The 21,013-nt window shown below is 49.2% G+C and overlaps 1 protein-coding gene across 9 annotated transcripts in view; it reads left to right on the top strand.

Annotated features, from left to right (window-relative positions):
• The first annotated feature begins 4,179 nt into the window (after nucleotides 1-4,179).
• CEP72 (centrosomal protein 72) overlaps nucleotides 4,180-21,013 on the top strand; it is a 37,136-nt gene continuing 20,302 nt past the window's right edge. For 7 of the 9 annotated variants that reach the window (XM_044932711.1, XM_044932714.1, XM_006053498.3 and 4 more), the window contains exons 1-4: nucleotides 4,180-4,310; nucleotides 10,923-11,050; nucleotides 11,905-12,097; nucleotides 14,716-14,824. In XM_044932711.1, coding sequence (XP_044788646.1) covers nucleotides 4,232-4,310; nucleotides 10,923-11,050; nucleotides 11,905-12,097; nucleotides 14,716-14,824 — 509 coding nt within the window. In that variant the 5' untranslated portion in view covers nucleotides 4,180-4,231. Of the gene's footprint in view, nucleotides 4,311-4,354; nucleotides 4,417-10,916; nucleotides 11,051-11,904; nucleotides 12,098-14,715; nucleotides 14,825-21,013 lie in introns of those variants that run through there. The other 2 variants (XM_045163671.1, XM_044932712.1) reach the window with 2 other exon arrangements.

The raw sequence follows: 21,013 nt of genomic DNA, 5'->3' as shown, positions 1-21,013 counted from the left end.
AAGGCCTTACAAATAGCTGAGAAAAGAAGAGAGCAAAAGGCAAAGGAGAAACGGAAAGATATACCCATTCGAATGCAGAGTTCCAAAGAATAGCAAGGAGATATAAGAAAGCCTTCCTCAGCGATCAATGCAAAAAAATAGAGGAAAACAATAGAATGGAAAAGACTAGAGATTTCTTCAAGAAAATTATAGATACCAACTGAACATTTCATGCAAAGATGGGCACAATAAAGGACAGAAATGGTATGGACCTAAAGCAGAAGATATTAAGCAGAGGTGGCAAGAATATACAGAAGAACTGTACAAAAAAGGTCTTCATGACCCAGATAATCATGATGGTGTGATCACTCACCTAGAGCCAGACATCCTGGAATGTGAAGTTAAGTGGGCCTTAGGAACCATTACTTACGAACAAAACTAGTGGAGGTGATGGAATTCCAGCTGAGCTATTTCAAATCCTGAAAGGTGATGCTGTGAAAGTGCTACACTCAATATGCCAGCAAATCTGGAAAACTCAGCAGTGGCCACAGCACTGGAAAAGGTCAGTTTTGATTCCAGTCCCAAAGAAACGCAATGCCAAAGACTGTTCCAACTACCACACAATTGCACTCATTTCACATGCTAGCAAAGTACTGCTCAAAATTCTCCAAGCTAGGCTTCAACAGTATATGAATAGAAAACTTCCAGATGTACAAGCTGGATTTAGAAAAGGCAGAGAAAGGAACCAGAGATCAAATTGTCAACATCCGGTCATAGAAAAAGCAAGAGAATTCCAGAAAACCATCTACTTCTGCTTTATTGATTACACCAAAGCCTTTGACTTTGTGGATCACAACCAACTGTGGAAAATTCTTCAAGAGATGGGAATACCAGAGCACTTTACTTGCCTCCTGAGAAATCTGTATGCGGGTCAAGAAGCAACAGTTAGAACCGGACATGGAACAACAGCCTGGTTACAAATTGGGAAAGGAGTATGTCAAGGCTGTATATTGTCACCCTGCTTATTTAACTTCTATGCAGAGTACATCATGAGAAATGCTGGACTGGACAAAGCATAAGGTGGAATCAAGATTGCTGGGAGAAATATCAATAATCTCAGATATGCAGAGGACACCACCCTAATGGAAGAAAGTGAAGAGGAACTAAAGAGAAGAGTCTTTTCATGAAAGTGAAAGAGGAGAGTGAAAAAGTTGGCTTAAAACTCAACATTCAGAAAACTAAGATAATGGCATCTGGTCCCATCACTTTATGACAAATAGATGGGGAAACAATGGAAACAGTGACAGACTTTATTTTCTTGGGCTACAAAATCACTGTGGATGGTGACTGCAGCCATGAAACTAAAAGATACTTGCTCCTTGGAAGAAAAACTATGACCAACCTAGACAGCATATTAAAAAGCAGAGACATTACTTTGCTGACAAAGGTCCGTATAGTCAAGGCTATGGTTTTTCCAGTAGTCATATATGGACATGGTTCTTTGAACCACAAAGAAAGCTGAGCACTGAAGAATTGATGCTTTTGAACTGTGGTGTTGGAGAAGACTCATGAGAGTCCCTTGGACTGCAAAGAGATCCAACCAGTCAATCCTAAATGAAAACAGTCCTGAATATTCATTGGAAGGACTGATGCTAAAGCTGAAACTCCAATACTTTGGCCACCTGATGCGACGAACTGACTCATTGGAAAAGACCCTGATTCTGGGAAAGACTGAAGGCAGGAGGAGAAGGGGATGACAGAGGATGAGATGGTTGAATAGCATCCTGACTCAATGGACATGAGTTTGAGTAAACTCCGGGAGTTGATGATGGACAGGGAGGCCTGGAGTGCTGTAGTCCATGGGGTCCCAAAGAGTCGGACACGACTGAGCGACTGAACGGAACTCAGGCTTTTAGGTGTCAGCAACTGTAGGGAGAAGCTGGCTTCAGTTACCTCCTCACCTAGCTGAAGCCCTGGTGGGCACAGAGGTGGCTCAGGAGCTCTGGGGACGGTCCACCCAGGTCAGCAGAACAGGGGACTCTTGGGGCTGTGGACTCTGTGGGCAGGGCAGGATCTCTAGCTGGACAAAGCCAGGAAGGAGCCCTGCCCCTGTGAACCGAGCTGCGTGGCCAAGTGTCCAGGAGAGAGGGTTGGCTGCCAGCCAGCCAAGCTGAGCTCAGCCCACTTTAGGGATTCTAGCCGGCTGTCCTTACATCAGGTTCCCCTGATAGCTCCTGGGTCCAGTGGGTTTTACTTGCATCTTAACTGAAAGCTCAGTTGGATATAAGCATTTATACGCACGTGTGAACACAGACTCTGTTCTGTGTTCAGTTGAGGTAGTCACGATAGTAAGATGTTTACATGAGCCCCTGCCCACTCTCAATTCCGTTCACCTTCCAAACAGCTGTAGGCATCATCACACCCCATGGTATGCCACACTTTGGATACAGGCTAGTTGGCAAAATGATGCATTGACAATTCACACATATTGGTGTTGACCTTGTATATAAAAACCGCTGGGAAAGGGCTCTTTCCTTCAACATTTATGAACGAATGAGCACAAGAACCAGTGAGCAGCTGTCCTTGACCAGATGCCTGTCACTTGATGGGTGAGGCCCCAGAGCCCTGGCCGCTGGGCGGTGCCTCGCATGTGACCGGGGGTTCCCTGCCATCTGGCAGGGGAATGGCCGCCTGAGTTGGAGCTTGGGCTGCCAGAGGCGTTCAGTGGAGTGGAGGTGGGGTTGTGCAGCTCCTTGCCTCCTGTGTGGAGGGCCTGGTGCAGAAGCTCCCCTGGGCTGAGCTCGTCTGATTCTCGGTCCAGGTGCCCCTAGTCGGCTGGTGTTTCCTCGGGGCTGAAGTGACCATGCCGGCATCCACCCCAGGGTAGAGAGACACTGATCCAACAGGTCACGGTTCCCAGGGCCCACGGCCAGTGCCACAGGCGCTTGCCCTGTCTCCTCCTGCCCTCACCGCCCAGCCAAGGCCAGATGAAGTGCGGGGAAAGTCCAGGACGTCCCAGGCCACCAGCGCCCTGGAGGCTCCCTCTGACTGCCCAGTGCATGACTGCCGTGGGCTCACCCTCAGGTCTCCATCTCTGTGGCCATCTTCTCCCTGGGATGTTCTGACCCTGCGGTCTGGGGCTCAAGGCTGAGCAGCTTGTCAGTCAGGGCACAGCCCACACTCCAAACACCACTGCTTCCTCCTGCTGCCAGTCACTTCAGGTCGGGCAGCCCAATCCTGAGTCCTCTACAGCTTTCTAGAACATTCCAGGGAGGCTTCCAAGTGGAAGCCTCCCTGGGCAGTTATGAAGCATCACTGAATGTTTGCTGGTCTCCATAGATGACTTGGCACAGGGCCCCATGGGGCCTGGCCCAGCAGGTCTGAAGCCCTGCCCTGCTCAGGAGAGATTCTGGTACCCTGCAGGGGGCCCACACCCCAGCCCCCTGAGCACAGCCCCTGTCTACACCCTGCCCTACACTCTGTCTACACCTCTCCTACACTCTGCCATACTGTCCCACACCAGCGCCTTATACCTGCCCCTACAATCTTATCTACACCCCCGGTGCCACCACCCAGGCTGTGACATGCCAGGGGAAGCTACCAACAAGCCAGACCTGGGCAAGGGAACCCCCAGGACGCGGGCTGCCTGGGGCAGAGTCAGGCAGACGGGAATGCAGGTCTTCCCTGGAGGCGCTCCACAAAAGGCCCAGGGAGCCCGACACACCGTGAACCCCGCGGTTCAGGCTTGTCACCTAGGAACTGCGGACGTGGGCAGAGCCGGACCCACCGTGGCCGAGTGACCTGACCGTGGAGGGCGGGAGAGCCCCGAGACTCCACGTAGGCCGCCGCAACCCCCGCAGAACCCGCGGGTCCGCAGCCCAGGATGCAGACTAATCTGGGGGTGGGTAGGGGCCCCATTTGGGGCAGGTGCCCTGGTGAGGCGAGGTCCCCAAGTGGGGCGGGAACTCAGGTATGCCCTGGGGCGGGCCCCAATTTACCCTAACCCCGCCTCCAGGCTGCCTCGGCCAGACCCACATCCCTGCGCCCTACGGCCTTGGCTCCGCCCACCCGCCCTCGGCCCCGCCCCTTCGCTCAGCCCCCACACCCCCCGCACCTTACAAGCCTTGGCCACGCCCACTTCGCCCTCGACCCCCGCCGTTTCCCTCCAGCCCCGCCCCTTGGCACCGCCCCTCCCCGCGGCCCTCTGCGTCCCCGGCGCGCAGGCGCGGGCAGGTGCGCGCCGTTTGAAAGTATGGCGCCGGGCGGGCGGGTGGTGCTGTGTGAGGAGAAGATCCGGGAGAAGAGCGGCCTGGCGCCTCCCTGCGACCTGGGTGCGCGCCAGGGGCGGGCGGCGGGCGGCGGGCGGCGGGCGGCGGGCGGCGCTGACCGAGGGCGCGAGCTTCCCGCCGCCGTGTCGGAGGACCGGTCAGGGCAGAGGTGCCTAAAGAGACCGCTAGGTTCCGAGCCGCCCCAGGCCTGAGGGGCGGGCGCGGGGAGCGCGAAGCGGGGCGGGCGGCGGTGGGGCTGAGAGCGGGGCCCGGGGCGAGCTGGGGTCCCGAGCGGAGGCCCTTGAGGGGCGGGGGCGGCGGGCCCTCGCGCCGTCTGCGGAGCTGCCCTGGGGCGCGTCTGCGGGGCCTTGGCGGCGGTGCTCTTGGCGTCATCGGGAAGGTCGCTGGGGTTTCCTTTCACCCGTTCGTCCGCTGGGTTAGGAGGGCTTTCTGCGAAAGCTTGAAGCACCTTCGTTCCCGGAGGAGGGGCGACCTCTCCTGTGGCGGGACTCGTTCCCCCTCCCAGGCCGAGGATCCCTGGACTCGTGTTCCAGACGGACGTTGGGCGCTAGTTTTCTTTTTTTATTATTTTTGTCTGGTTCTGGTATCAAGGTGACACCGAGCCCATGACATCGTGGGCAAAGTGCCTCTTCGGTTTTCTAGAAGAGAGTCTGTAAAATTGGTGCCCGTTCTTTTTTGCTTGATAGAACTTTCCAGCGAAACCTTGTGCGCCTGAAAATTTCTGTATTTGAAGCTTTTAAATTACAAATACAATGTCTGCAGTTGTTATAGAACTATTCATATTATCGACTTCATCTTAAGTGAGTTATGGGTGTGTGGGGTTTTGCAAAACTGATTTCATCCATGTTAAATTTATGTGTATAGAGTTTGTGGTATTTCCTTATTAGCTTGTTAATGTCTGTGTGGTCTGTAGTGATACCCTTCTTCCATTCCTGATACTGGTCATTTCTGTCTTCTCTTTTCTGGTCTTTTCTTGAGGTTTATGGATTTTATTACACTTGTCAGTGAGCCAGCTTTGGGGTTTTCTTCATAGGTGTTTTGGTTTTGAATTTCATTGATTCTGTATTATTTTCTTCTTTCTGCTGCTTTGCATTTATTTTGCTCTTTTTCTTGATTCTTGAGATGAAAATTTAGATTTCTGATTTGAGACTTTCATTTCAGTGCTATAAGTTTCCCTTTAAGCACAACTTTAGCTGCATCCAAAAGTTTTGTTGTATTTTCGTTTTCATTTAGTTCACTGCGTTTTTTACATTTCCCTTGACTTTCTCTTAGACCTATGGATTGTTCAGAAATGTGTTTTTTCATTTTTGTGTGACTGGAGGTTTTCCTAGTTTGTTTGGTGTTTTTTTCTTTCTGTTATTTATTCTGATGTGATTCCATTATGGTCAGAAAACATACTCTGTATGGTCTTAATTGTTTTACATTTGTTGAAGTTGGTTTTATGGCCCACGATCTGGCCTATATGTACCAAGTGCAGTTGGAAGGAATGTGTACTCTGTCACTGACTGGAGTGTTGTATAAACATCAGTTTGATTCTGTTGACTTAGGTTGCTCAGTTCTTTTTTATCCTTGCTGATTTTCTGTCCAGTGAGTCTGTTAATTACCAGGAGATAGGTATGGAGATCCCTAACTATAATTGTGGATTTATCTATTTCTCTTTCCACTTCATGTGTCTTGAAACTGCTATTTGCTGCATACATATTTAGGATTTTTATGTCTTCACATTGGAGTGACCTTTGTAACATATGTGGTATTCCTCCTTATCCCTGATAATTTTCTACAGTGAGACATCTACTTTATCTAATATTCAGTTCAGTTCAGTCCCTCAGTTGTGTCCGACTCTTTGTGACCCCGTGAATCACAGCACGCCAGACCTCCCTGTCCATCACCAACTCCCGGAGTTTACTCAAACTCATGTCCATCGAGTAGGTGATGCCATCCAGCCATCTCATCCTCTGTCGTCCCCTTCTACTCCTGCTGCCAATCCCTCCCAGCATCAGGGTCTTTTCCAATGAGTCAACTCTTCGCATCAGGTGGCCAAAGTTTTGGAGTTTCAGCTTCAGCATCAGTCCTTCCAATGAACACCCAGGACTGATCTCCTTTAGGATGGACTGGTTGGATCTCCTTGCAGTCCGAGGGACTCTCAAGAGTCTTCTCCAACACTGTAGCCTAATTAGTGTAGTCATGTATGGATGTGTGAGTTGAACCATAAAGAAAGCTGAGTGCTAAAGAATTGATGCTTTTGAACTGTGGTGTTGGAAAAGACTCTTGAGAGTCCCTTGGACTGCAACGAGATCCAACCAGTTCATCCTAAAGGAAATCAGTCCTGAATATTTGATGCAAAGAGTTGACTCACTGGAAAAGACCCTGAAGCTGGGAAAGATTGAAGGCAGAAAGAGAAGGAGATGACAGAGGATGAGATGGTTGAATAGCATCACTGACTCAATGGACATGAGTTTGAGCAAGCTCCAGGAGTTGGTGACAGACAGGGAGGCCTGGCGTGCTGCAGTCCATGGAGTTGCAAAGAGTTCGACAGGACTGAGCGACCGAACTGACTGAGTGTAGCCTCTCCAGCTTTCTTTTGTCTAGTATTTGCAGGGCATGTCTTTATTTATTTGTTTACTATTTCATCTGTAAGCGTACATATATCGTAATATTTGAAATGAGTTTCTTGTAGACGGTATATGGTGGTTTAGTCGCTAAGTTGTGTCCAACTCTTGTGACCCCATGGACTAGCCCTCCGGGCTCTCTCTCCATGGGATTTTCCAGGCAGGCATACTATAATGAGTTGCCATTTCCTTCTCCAGGGGATCTTTCCCACCCAGGAATCGAACCCGGGTCTCCTGCGTAGTAGCCAGATTCTTTACTGACTGAATTAACAGGGGAATCAATATATACTATATATAATTTCTAATCTACTCTGCTAACCTCTGTCTTTTACAATGTAAAAATGTTAGTTGCTCAGTTGTATCCAACTCTTTGTGACCCCATGGACTGTAGTCTGCTAGTCTCCTCTGTCCATGGAATTCTCCAGGCAAGAATGTTGGAGTGGGTAGCCATTTCCTTCTCCAGGGGATCTTCCCAACCCAGGGGTCGAACCCAAGTCTCCTGCATTGCAGGCAGATTCTTTACCAGGTGAGCCACAAGGGAAGCCCCTTCCTTCCTTCCTTGAGTATTTTTTATTATTTCATTTTGATTTATCTATTATATTTCTGAGCATATCTCTTCATATACCTTTTTTAGTCATTGCTCTACATATTACAGTGTACAGTGTTTATGTGATTTAACACAGTTTACTTGTGTGGATGGTTTACCACGTCAAGTGAAAATAGAAATTTTACCACCATTTTTTGTTGTTGTCGTTCGGTTGCTCAGTTGTGTACGACTCTTTGAGATCCAGTGGACTGCAGCACGCCAGGCTTCCCTGTCCTTCACTATCTCCTGGACTTTGCTCAAAATCATGCCCATTGAGTCAGTGATGCCATCCAACCATCTCATCCTCTCCTGCCCCCTCCTTCTGCCTTCAATCTTTCCCAGCATTAGGGTCTTTTCCAATGAGTCAGCTGTTTGCACCAGGTGGCCAGAGTATTGGGGCTTTAACATAGGTCTTTCTAGTGAATATCTGGGGTTGATTTCCTTTAGGATTGACTGGTTTGATCTCCTTGCAGTCCAAGGGACCAAGAGTCTCCTCCAGCACCACAGTGTAAAAGCATCAGTTCTTTGGCGCTCAGCCTTCTTTATGGTTCAACTCTCACATCTCTACGTGACTACTAGAAAAACCATAGCCTGACTATATGAACCTTTGTCAGCAAAGTGATGTCTTTGCTTTTTAATACGCTGTCTTAAGTTTGTCATAGCTTTTCTTCCAAGGAGCAAGTGTCTTTTAATCTCATGGCTACAGTCACCATCCTCAGTGATTTTGAAGCCCAAGAAAATAAAGTCTCTCACTGTTTGCATTTTTTCCCCATCTATTTACTGTGAAGTGATAGGACTAGATGCCATGATCTTTGTTTTTTGAATGCTGAGTTTTAAGCCAGCTTTTTCACTCGCCTCTTTCACCCTCATCAAGAGGCTCTTTAGTTTCTCTTCACTGTGTTCCATTAGGGTGGTGTCATCTGTGTGAAAATGAAGTCGCTCAGTCGTGTCCAACTCTTTGCAACCCCTTGGACTGTAGCCCACTAGGCTCCTCCGTCCATGGGATTTTCCAGGCAAGAATACTGGAGTGGGTGGCCATTTTCTTCTCCAGGGAATCTTCCCAACCTAGCGATCGAACCCGGGTCTCCCGCCTCACAGGCAGATGCTTTACTGTCTGAGCCACCAGGGAATGCAGCCACCCTGTATGATATATGCAAATATCATCTGCATATCTGAGGTTATTGATATTTCTCCTGGCAGTCTTGATTCCAGCTTGTGCTTCATCCAGCCCAGCATTTCACATGATGTACTCTGCAAGTGTACCACCATTTAGGTTTCATTATTCTCCCACTATATGATTTGTCTAGATATTTCATCTGCATACCTGAGAGCCACAGTAATGGTGAGATTTTTGCTTTTTACAATCATCTGACAGTTTAAATAGCTTAGGAGGAAGCATTAACCCACGTGTTTATGTGTTTCATTTCTTCATGCCTGATGTCCCAGGTTTCCTTCTTTTATCTTTCCTTAATGTTTAAAGATCTTTCTTAAGCAGTTATCTTCCGGCAGGTGTGCTGGTGAAAAGTTCTCTTAGTGTTTCTTCATTTAAGAATACCTGTATTTCACCTTCATTCGTAAAGACTGTAATTGGAGAATATAGATTTCTAGGATGAAAGTTCTTTTTTTCAGCAATTGAAAAATGTGAGAGCACTTCCTTTAGGCCACCATGGTTTCTGAAGAGTCACTCCCTACCACGGGAGTTGTGTCTCCCTCTGGGTGATGCCTTTCTCTCTGGTTGCTCTCGAGATTCTTTCATTGCCGTCAGTGGTTTTGATTCTGATGTGTTAGCTTTTGCCTTTATTCTGTTTGGTGTTTTTTCAGCTTCTTGAATGTGTAGGTTTTTGTTTTTTTGCCAAATTTGGAAAGTTTTCAGCTGTTACTTCTTTAATTTTTTTTTTTTTTTTTTTTAAAGCCATGCTGTTTTTCTCTTCTTGAAACTCTAATTGGAACTCCATGGTTCCCAAGGACATGAATGTTAGATTGCTTTTTCTATTTCTACAGAACCTTGAAGCTCTGTTCATTTTTTCAGTCTGTTTTCTCTCTTGGTCAGATAGGACAATTTTGTTTAATTTATCTTTGCATTTACTCTCTTTGAATTTTTCCCTGTCATCTCCATTCTGTTATTAAGCTTCTCCCATGCTTTTTGTTTGTTTCTTTCAGTTATTTTTCACTTCTCAAATTTCTATTTGTTTCTTCTTTATATCTTCTGGGTTTTTGCCAAGAATCCCTACTTTCTCATTTTTTAAAGCATGTTCATAATTGCTCATTGAACTATTTTTGTATCAGTTTCTTTAAAATCCTTGTTAGATAATTCTGGCTTCTCTCATCTCATTATTGGTGTCTATTGTTTTCTCTCATTCAGATTGAGATTTTCCTAGTTCTTCATCATTTTTGATTGATTGTTTTGATTGGGATTCTGCTTCCTTTTTAAATCTTGTTACTCGGTTCTGTCACTGCCTGGATGCTGCCTTGTGGCTGAGGCGGTGGCCAGGCCCCTGTCATACACACAGCCTCTACAGATGCCTCATTACAGACAGCCCAGGACAGTAGTCAGGTCCACTCTCGCGGTCCCAGTGCTGGCCACTGTGCAAGGCCAAGGGTACGAGGTCCATGATTTTCCCATGATGTTGGGTGGGAGTGGGGCTGGGGTTGTCAGGAGTCTGTCCTGCAAGGCCATCACTGACCATCTTTGACAGTGGACAGCAGGCTTACCCATATCTTTTGGTAGATGTCCATGGGTGTTTCTGGGTGGCCAGCTTCTCTTGCATTCAGATTGGGATGTATAGGAGACAACAAAACCAACCCTCAGTGCCTGACCCTGTTTTTTTAGGTCCCTAGACGGTTGGCCTTCTGCCCCCACCCTTCAGTTGCCAGGCACTTGCTTCCTGTGTTGTTGTCCAGGGTTGTTAGGTCTAATGGGAGGAATAGGGTGAAATGTGTCTGCTCTGTCTTGTCTGAAACTGGAAAGCCAAAAACCAGTTTTGTATTTAATCAAAATGTGTTTTAAAACAAAAGTTTCCAGGAAAATATTTGGTGCATCCAAACACAGAGTGTCTGTTTCATTCAGTTTCAGTTCAGTTCAGTTCAGTCTCTCAGTCGTGACTGACTCTTTGCGACCCCATACATTGCAACACGTCCAGCCTCCCTGTCCATCACCAAATCCTGGAGAGGAAACTTATATTTGTAGTGACATTTGTCTTATGAGTGCTTACTGGGTGTGTCCCAGAGAAGTGTATGGTTCCCCCCAAGTGCCACTGGCCCTCACCCGTAATGGCGTGACCTCAGGTCAGCCCCTGAGAGGGTTTCAGATGTGATCCCTGTGTGGAAGCTTAGAGGCAGTGGGCTGGCAGCTCCCTTAGGGCTTCCTGGTGAGTGGGTTTTGGAGGGAGACTAAATTACTGTAATAATTTATTTTCAGTAAAATAATAAACTTAAAATCTCTTAATTTTTTATTCTTAGCTGAACTTCGGTCATTATCTATTCCTGGAACTTACCAAGAAAAGATTACTCACCTGGGAAATTCTTTGATGAATTTAACAAGTCTAAAATCTCTAGATCTCTCACGAAACTCCTTGGTTAGTCTAGAGGTAAGTTTTAGGTTTGTTTCTTAAAAGAAAAATTTATTGCTATAATAGCAGGGGGAAGTACATTTATGGTAAAAAAAAAAAAAAAAGCACTCTGTTTTATGACTGCTTCTAAAACTTGTAAACTGTGCACGTAAAGTGACTGCAAGAGCTGTGCCGCGTTCTCTTGTGTTTGCTGTGAGCTGGATTTCCTATGCATCGCATTGTATTCCAACTATAACATGAAATCACCCCGCTCTGACAAAGATGGTTGTGTCTGTAAAGGAAAAAAGGCCCCAAAGATGAGCGTGTGTGTGCCCGTCTTCATCCTGCATCAGCTGTCCTCTGCACCCACACTGCACTTCACATCCGTGTGTGTCTGACTGTTAGCGGCCTTGGGCCCTTGAATGGCTCCCGTGTCTGATGCAGCAGGCGCTGGTGATGGAGAGGACACAAGAAGTCACCAGGCGATGACGAGCGGGAACGCCGTGTGAACTGCCAGGGCCTGCGGTGGGGAGAAAGGGAGGCAGGACACCCCTGCCTGGAGCGCGAGTCTGTCAGCGCCCCAACCTGGTTGGGAGCCCTGCCCCTTGCATCAGCGTCTGCCGCAAGATCTCGTCCAGGCTGTACTCAGTCTTCTCATCTGTGAAGCGGGGGCAGCGGCGGTTCCGCTGACGGGGCTGGGTGTGAGAGCTTGGTGTTTGATGTGTCGCTCAGCTGGCGCGTGAGGCCCGGCGGGATTGACCCGCTCGGCCGCCTCGTGCCCGGGAGCGGCGCTCGCGGCGGAGCTCACCTGTGCTCTGCTGTCCGGTGATGGGGCGGGGGGTGTGGAGTGATTGTGTGTCGACGCCCGTGTCACCGTGCGTTTGTCCCGGCAGGGCATTGAATGCCTGACGGCGCTGGAGAGCCTCAACCTCTACTACAACCGCATCTCCTCGCTGGCGGAGGTCTTCCGGCTCCACTCCCTGGCGGGGCTCTTGGACGTGGACCTGCGGCTGAACCCCGTGGTGAAGAGCGAGTCTGACTACCGCCTCTTCGTGGTGCACATGCTCCCGGGGCTCCAGCAGCTGGGTAGGCCGGCTGCGCTCCCAGCCTCTCTCGGTGCCCTGCTTGTGTTCTTGGGGCGATCACGCTGCTGCCCCTTCTGGAGAGGGGAGCTGGTTTCCTCCTCTCACAGGAAAGCCGCCTGGGAACGCAGCGGGAAGCCACTTCCTGAGAGTACAAGTGCCTGCTGGGCTGGCCGGGGCGCAGGTGTGGGCTGGCTCGGCTCTCCAGCTGTTCTGAAGCTCTGCTGTCTGTTTCCTCGCATGGCCTCCTGGGTGTTGTCCCAGGCTCAGTCGGACGGCTGGATTCAGCCTGATTTTGCGTGCGCCTAGAGCACAGGAACGAGAGGTTACTGTGCTGCGCACACCCCGGGCGACAGCGTGAGAGAGCGGGAGGGCCTCCGCAGGAGGGCCTCTTGGCAGGTGCGGCTGCTGCCATGGCCCAGGAAGAACCAAATCTCTGGGGCTTGCAGGACGAGCGACCAGGGTGCCAGCCAGCCACACCCAGTCAGTAGCGTCGTGCTCAGGGAGGCCAGAGCCCTCACCCGCTATCCTGGCTCTCAGGAGCCCCTGTGCTGTGACCACTGTGGCCCAGGCACCACTGGTGGACCCCGCCCCACCCCTCATCCTGCTTCAGAGGAGGGCGCTGCAGCGGGAGCCGAGGGTGTGCCAGTCGGGAGGCCCTGGGAAGGAGGGCCTAGGGTCTTGGACCTGGTCCTCCTGTGGAAGTGCCGCTTGAGGGCAGTTACGACTGCCTGATTGGAGGGTGGTGGTCCTTCTGTGCCCCCAGTGATCAGTGTGTGTTGTCTACTCAGAGGGCCTTTGACCGCTTGGGGAGGCTGGAGGGATTCCAGGGTGTCTCCACCTCCCAGGTGCTGAGGTAGTGAAATGAGACCCACATGGCAGCGCTTGTCTGGTAGATGCTGGGCAGTGGGCAGACCATGGCTCCTGCCCGTTCAGTGTCCACAGGACCCGCAGACACTCCGGGTTCTGCCCCCTCAGCTGCACAGAGCGTCTCTCACAAGCACCCCAGCTGTGCCTGCCTTGGCTCACCTCCTTGTCCCCGGGCTGGTGGCCCTGGCTCTAGGGAGCCTGGCTGCGTGGTTAGGCCACACTGGCCTGGGCCTGGGGCACTGACCCCCAGAGGCGCACTGTTTGTTCAGACCTACTTAGGGTTTCAACGTTTTGTTGGTGCTTAGATATTTGGGAGGATTAAATGCTTGTGTCCTTAGTTAGTTAAGTCGCTCAGTCGTGTCCGACTCTTTGCGACCCAGTGGACTGTAGCCCATCAGGTTCCTCCGTCCATGGGATTCTCCAGGCAAGAATACTGGAGTGGGTTGCCATTTCCTTCTCCAGGGGATCTTCCAGACCCAGGGATCGAACCCAGGTCTCCTTAGTTGACTGTATAAGTATTCTGTAAACTATTGAAGCATTACAATCCTTCTTGAAAGTTGTGCAGTCTTCAGTCTTAAATGATTAGTTTCTACTTTTGATAAAAGTTTTAGATTCAGTCTTATAGAGTTGTTCCAGTCTGCAAGGTACTCAGACATGAGAAAGGAGGGTCACTGGAGTCCGTGCTGCGGGAGCCCTGGAGCTCTTGGAAGGCCCGCTGTCCTGCCGGGCGCCGTGGGAGCTCCGAGGGAGTAACCCAAGCGCTCTGGCTGGGAGCAGAGGAGGCCCTCGCCGGGCCTGGGGGCCGCTGCCGTGCAGAGAGGGTGTGGTCTGGGTGAGACGGGTTTGCACTGGTCTTAGCCACATGGAGCTTGAGTTCAGAGTGAGGGGCATGGCGCTGACTCAGTGAAGTTCAGGCTGAGCAAGTAGAGTCGTGAGTTGCTGGCATGAAGGCCACGTCCAGGCCGTGAGAGTGCAGAGCCCAGGAGGCCTCAGACTGGCGTGTGGGGGACGGAGTCCCCGAGGGGATGGAGGGGGCTCCCGGGGGCACCCCGCGTGGGGCCAGGGCTGCCATGCAGAGTCCACACCTTGGTCCTTGTTTCTCACTGGGACGTGCGCCTCTGGGCGCTGTGGGCTTGGCTTCCTGAGCAAGTCTGGGGCGGTCCTGACAAGTTCCTGAGGGCTGGCCACCAGCGTTTGGGAGGGCAGCCTCCCTCGGGCACTCCCGAGGAGGTGTGGCTGTGGACACATGAGGCCTTCTTGGGTCCAGGGCACGTGTGGAAACAGTTAGGCTTGGCTCTGCCCCCGTTCCAGTCCCAGGATCTGAGAGGTGAGCCCTGGGTGCCAGCACGTGGCCTGGGCCTCTTCTCTCCAGTGTGTTGGGCTCCTTGCCCATGGACACTTGTTAGGGGTACTCAGTGTGGTTTGGGGGCCTTGCCCAGCATCCCTGATATGTGTCAAGAGGAGACGAGAAGGGTGTGCCTGCACGTGAACTTGCGTGTGTGTTTCCCTTCCTGTCTGAGGCTCAAGCCGGGTGTAAGCTGCCGCCTCCGGGTATCACACTCAGCACCTCCACGGGCTCCTGTGGCGGGTTGGCCCTTGGGGTAGGGAAGGGCCCCAGAACAGGGCAGTGCCCCTGGTCAGGTGTGTGTGAGTCTGAGTGGGCGGCAGGACCATGGGAGGCCGGCAGGCGCGCCACAGCGGGGCCTGGCACCTGCCTCTGGTCCCTACTTTCCCGTGGTGTCTTCTCTGTAGATGACCGCCCCGTGAGGGAGAGTGAGCGGAGAGCGTCCCGGCTGCATTTTGGTTCGGAGGAATCGCTGGACTCAGAGCAGAGCTTCCCATCTGTTTTCAGAGAAGAAAGGTATGAACAGGAAGAGTGAGAGTGAAAGTCGCTCAGTCATGTCCAACTCTGTGACCCCATGAACTATATAGTACAATTCTCCAGGCAAGAATACAGGAGTGAGTAGCCTTGCCCTTCTCCAGGGGGTCTTCCTGACCCAGGTCTCCCGCACTGCTGGTGGATTCTTTACCAGCTGAGCTATCAGGGAAGCCCATGAACAGAAGTGGTGTTTGAACTTCTTGAGGAGTGTTCACTGTTGATAGAAAAATGCCAGCCTCTGTATTAACTGAAGATGCAAACTCTGCATGCGGATTGCCACTGAGAGGGCAGGCCTGCGGGGGGCGTGGTGGGGGTGGGAGAGACGCCCCACACCAGCTGGCGATAAAGGATACCGCGGGACAGCCTCTCTTCCTGTCCATCACATCTTCTGTAGGTTACTTTTCAATATTAGTTTGGCCAAAATATTTGAGTTTTTCTGTAAGATGGTAAGAACTTTCTGGCCAACCCAATACTGAAAACGTTGTTAAAGTAATTGACGTCGGATAAGTAGCACAGGCCTGTGGCGAGAAGCCGCGGTCCCACCTCCCAGCGCCCGCCCACCCCTCAGGCAGCCGCCTGCCCGTCTCTAATGGTTGCTGCTTCCAGGCTGTTTGTTCCTTTCTGATCTCGGATGGTGCAGACACTGCTGTTTGTGGACGGGAGCACTCTGACAGACCTGGCAGCTCTGGAGCCGCCTCTTCCCACCTGGCCGTGTCGGTTCTTGGGCTCCGTTCCCTCCGGTGTCCCCCTTCCTTTCTCTGCTCTGCGGGCAGGGCTCCCGCTCGCTGTGCCAGGCTGTGGGAGCCTGTGCCGCCTGTGCCTGGCTTCTCAGCGCCTCCCAGCGCCTGCCGTCTACATCTTTATGTCTGACTTGAGATGTCGGGGTGGTAGCACGTGTGTTCTGAAAGCACAGTCTTCGTGTGTTTGGTTGATTCTAAAGGTATAAGTCAGTCCATGGTGTTGACCTAGCTTGTAATGTGTGAGGATTATATATTCCTTCTTAAATACCATTTTGTTTTGTCTGAAGCTTTTAATAGTTTTCTTTCTCTTCCATTACACACCTTAGTTCATCTGTAAATTTCTCTAACGTAGAGGTCAGCTGACTTTTTTTTAAAGGGCTGGAGAGAGTGTTTTCAGCTCCGTGGACTGTATGATCTGTGTTTTAACTTCTCAACCCTGACTTTGTAGATGAAAGCAACTATAGACAGTACATAAACTAAAGACTGTGTTCCAATAAACCTTTTACAACACAGGTGTGGGTTGGATTTGACTCGTGGGCCATGCTTTGCCAACCTATGTTCTAACATCTTAAGATCAGTTCCAAATTCCGGGAATCTCCTCTTCCCTCAGCTGCCTCGCTTGGAGTTCCCCTCCCCTCACATCCCTATTTCAAACCCAGCTAACTGACCCTGCAGAATGGTCTAAGTATTGTGTGCCCCAGATTTACATGCTGGAGCCCCAACCCCCAACTCAGTGGCTTTAGGGGACAGGGCCTGTTAGGGGCGATGAGGTCCTGCGGGTGGAGCCCTCATGATGGAGTTGGTGCCCTCCTACAGAAGAGACCCCGCAGAGCTCTCTAGCCTCGTCCACATCCATGTGCGTTTACGAGTTACGCAGTGTCAGTCTTGTGACTTTGTCCTCCTTCAACATTGAGTTGCCAGTTACTTTCCATATAACTTTTAGAATTAATCTGTCAATATCCACCAAATACCTTGCTGGAATTTTGATTGAGATTGTGTTGAATTACAGATGAGAAGAAACTGACATCTTAACACTATTGAGTCTTCATATCCATGGACATGGAATATCCATTTATTTAGTTCTTCTTTGATTTCATTTATCAGAGGTTTGTAGTTTTCCTGATTTGATGCTGTACATATTTTGTTAGACTTATGCTTTAGTATGTTGGTCTTTTGAGGCTAATTTAGGCTTTTTAATTTAAAATTCCAGTTGTTCATTGCTGACAATATATGAAAGCATTTGGCTTGTATGCAGCTGCTGGTGACGAAGTACCACAAACGGGGTGGCTTAAAATGACAGAAATTTATTGCCTTACAGTTCTTAGGCTGGAAATCTGAAATCAAGGTGTTGTCAGCCCTGCTTCCTCCTGGAGACCCTGGGAGGGAATCCATTCTGTGACTCCAGCTTCAACGGTTTGCTGACCATCTCCAGCGTTCTCTCCAGTCTTCTCACTGTGGCTGTCTTCTCCCTGCGTCTTTTCACAGAGCTCCCCATTGTGCCCGTCTGTCCTGTGTCCAGATTTCCCCGTTCTTAAGGACATCAGTCATATTGGTTACTGCTAAGTCACTTCAGTCATGTCCGACTCTGTGCAACCCCAGAGACAGCAGCCCACCAGGCTCCCACGTCCCTGGGACTGTCCAGGCAAGAATACTGGAGTGGGTTGCCATTTCCTTCTCCAATGCATGAAAGTGAAAAGTGAAAGGGAAGTCGCTCAGTCATGCCTGACTCTTAGCATCCATGGACTGCAGCCTACCAGGCTCCTCCATCCATGGGATTTTCCAGGCAAGAGTACTGGAGTAGGATGCCATTGCCTTGTCCGAGGGATCCCCATAATTTCCTCATTTTAACTCGATTACCTCTGTAAAGACTCTTATTTCCAAATAAGGTCGTGCTCTGAGGTGTAGGGTGTTAGGACTTCAGCATCCCTTTTTAGGGGACACAGTGTAACCCACACATCTTGAATTTTATGAGCTTGCTGTAAGACTGATTTTTCATTTTCTGTAGATGGCATGCCGTCTTTGAACATGCCATCTGTAGTTGTATGTGTCTTCCTCTCCAATCTGTATGCTGTTAATTTCCTTTTCTCATCTTACTGCTTGGCTGGGACATCCAGTATGGTGTGAAGGCCGTGGGCAGCGGGGCTTGCTCGCCTCGCTCCTGGTCTTAGCGGGGTGGCAGCAAGTCTTTCCCACCAGGTCTGCTGCCACCTGCAGGCTTCCGTTGGTGTTCTTTATCGAGTGCAGCAGGTTCCCATCCATGCCCAGCTTACTGACCATTTTATCACAGACTTTGTCGAATACTTTTTCTGTATTTACTGATATTGTCACGTGACTCTTCTTCTTGAGCCTGTTGATGTGATGCATTACACTGACTTTTTTCCAAATGTTGAACCAGCTGTGCACCTGGAATAAACCCCACTCTGTTGTGGTGTAGACTTCTTTTCATACCTTGTTGGCCTCAAGTTGCTGGTATTTGTTGGGGATTTTTTGCATCCGTGTTCATGGGAGATAAAGGGTCTGTAGTTTCTTTGCATTGTCTTTGCTGGTTCTGGCATTAAGGTAATGCTGGCCTCATAGAATAAGTTAGGCTGTATTCCCTCTGTTTCCTCTTCTGTCTTATAGAAAATTGGTATAATTTCTTCCTTAAATGTTGGTAGAATTTACCAGTGAATGTATCTGGACCTGGTATTTTAGGAGGCTATCAATGATTGATTCAAGGTCTGTAATCCATACAAGTCTGTTCTTATTACCCACTTTTCCTGGTGTGGGTTTTGGAAGATTGTGCGTTTCCAGGACGGTTCCGTTTCATCCGGGTTACCCCGTTTGTGGGCAGGTGCTCTCTGTTACCCTCTTGCTCCACAGGGTCTCCAGTGGTGCTGCTGCTCTTACTTCCTGTGTTAGTGACGCGTCTTTTTTTCCCTAGTTAACCTGTTATAGATAGAGGTTTTTCCATTTTATTTATGTTTTTAAATTTAGAACTAGCTTTTGGATTTGTTGATTTTCTTTTTTTCCTGTTTTCAACTTAATTGATTTTTGCTCTAAATTTTACTATTAGTTTTGTTCTTCCTGCTTTGGATTTAATTTATTTTCTTAGTTTCCTAAGGTGGAAGCTTAGGTCATTGATATTGGATTGTACTGCGTCTACTATGCATTCAATATTATGTATTTCCTTCTACACATTGCTTTCACTGCATCCCACAAATTTCGGTGAGATGTATATTCTTTTTAATTTGGTTGAAAATATTTTTATTTTGAAGTACTTTACTTCAGAATACTTTGAGGTTTCTTTGACTCATGTTATTCGGGAATATGTTGTTTAATCTTCCTTTTTTTGAGATTTTCCAGTTATCTTTCTGTTACTTATTTTGTTACAAGTTTAATTTCATTGTGCCCTGAGAACAAATATCGTGTGATTTGTTTTCTTTTTAACGTATAGAGGCGTGTTTTGTGGCCCAGGACGAATCTGTGTTGGTGAGTATTCCGTGTGACTGTGGGACGAGCGTCCTGCTATCTGGACACGGTGGGCACCGGCTCCTCCAGGTGGTGGTGTCGGGCCCAGCTGTGTCCTTGGTGACTGTCTGCCTGCGGGATCCACCCCTTTCTGATGTGGGGGTGGGGAAGTGGATCCGTCCTCCTGAGTTCCCTCAGCGTCTGTGTCGGGAAACCTGATGCTGTCTTATTGGTGCAAGCCCGTCCAGGGCTGCTGCGTCTTCCTGCAGAGCCACCCTGAGTCCTGACCCCTCTTTATCCCAGGCTGCTCTCACTGCCCAAAGTCAGCTCTGTCTGAAAGTGATGTAGCTACTTCCACTTTGTTCTGACTGGTGTTGGCATAGTCTGTTTTTCTTTCTCTGTCCATTTACTTTTAACCTGTGCATCTTTATATTTGAAGGGGGCTTCTGTAGGTAACATGTAGTCGGCCTTGTATTTTGATCTGCGCTGACTGTCTCTGCCCTCCACTTGGTGCGTTTAGACCCTGATGTCTGAGGTGATTCTTGATGCAGCTGGGTTAACAGCTGCTGTGTTTGCTGTTTCTGTCTGATGCCTTGTTCTTACTTTGTCTTCTGATCTTTCCCTTCCTTTTGTGGTTTTACGTGATCATCCAGTGATTCCGTTTTCCCCCTTAGCACATCAGTTATGGGCATGTTTTCACTTTGGTGGTCGCCCTGAGCACACAGGACAGACAGACCTCGTTTTCTGTGCTTTGCTTTATTGTGCTTTGCAGATTCTGTGTTTTCATAGATTGAAGGTTTGTGTTAACCTCGAGTCAGGCAAGTCTGTCGTGCCATTTTCCGAGTGGCATTTGTTCCTTATTCACTTCATGTCTCTGTGTCACATTTTGGTAATTCTTGCAGTATTTCAGACTTTTTCAGCTTTTTATATTACAGTGATCTGTGATCCCATTGCTTCCATGACTTGCAAAAGCCTCAGATGATGGTTAGCACTTTTTAGCAATAAAACATTTTAAAATTAAAGTGTATACATTGTTTTTTAACATAATATTGTTGCTCACTTAATAGACTTAAGTACAGTGTAAACAGTAAGAAAACTAAGATCATGGCATCTGGTCCTGCCACTTCATGGCGGACAGAAGAGGGAAACTTGGGAGCAGTGACAGATTCTTCTCACCTTGGACTCCAGAATCACCTTGGGTGCAGCCATGGAATGAAAAGACGCTTGCTCCTTGGAGGAAAAGCTATGACGAGACACCACTTTGCTGACAGAGGTCCACATAATCAAAGCTATGGTTTTTCCAGTAGTCATGTATGGATATGAGGCTTGGACCATAAAGAAGGCTAAATGCCGAAGAACTGATGCTTTTGAATTGTGGTGCAGGAGAAGACTCTTGTGAATCCCTTGGACTGCAGGGAAATCAAATCAGTCATTCCTAAAGGAAATCAATCCTGAATATTGATTGGAGGGACTGATGCTGAAGCTCCAATAAATACTTTGGCCACCTGATGTGAAGAATCGACTCATTGGAAAAGATCCTGATGCTGGGAAAGATTGAAGGCAGGAGGAGAAGGGGGCGGCAGAGGATGAGATAGTTGGATGGCATCGTGGACTCAATGATGGTGATTTTGAGCAAACACCAGGAGATGATGAAGGACAGGGGAGCCTGGCATGCTGAGGTCCATGGGGTCACAAAGAGCCAGACACGACTTAGCAACTGAACAACAATAATGTACATAAAGAATTTTCCCTTTTGACTTGTTTGAAGATTTTTTTCTTTGTCTTAGCTTTTCTCCAGTTTGGGTATATTCCTTGGTGTAATTTTTCCCAGCATTTATTCTGCCACTGTTCTCAGAGCTTCCTGTTTGTGTGATTTGGTGTCTGACATTCCCTTGAGGGATTCTTAGTCATCTTCAGTTCCCTTCTCTCCTGCTGGCAGGCTCATGTGTGAATGTTATGCCTTTTGGTGTTGGCCCACAAT

This window comes from Bubalus bubalis, chromosome 19, assembly GCF_019923935.1.
Source record: "Bubalus bubalis isolate 160015118507 breed Murrah chromosome 19, NDDB_SH_1, whole genome shotgun sequence".
Lineage (NCBI taxonomy): Eukaryota > Metazoa > Chordata > Mammalia > Artiodactyla > Bovidae > Bubalus > Bubalus bubalis.
This window is presented reverse-complemented; position numbering and strand designations above follow the sequence as displayed.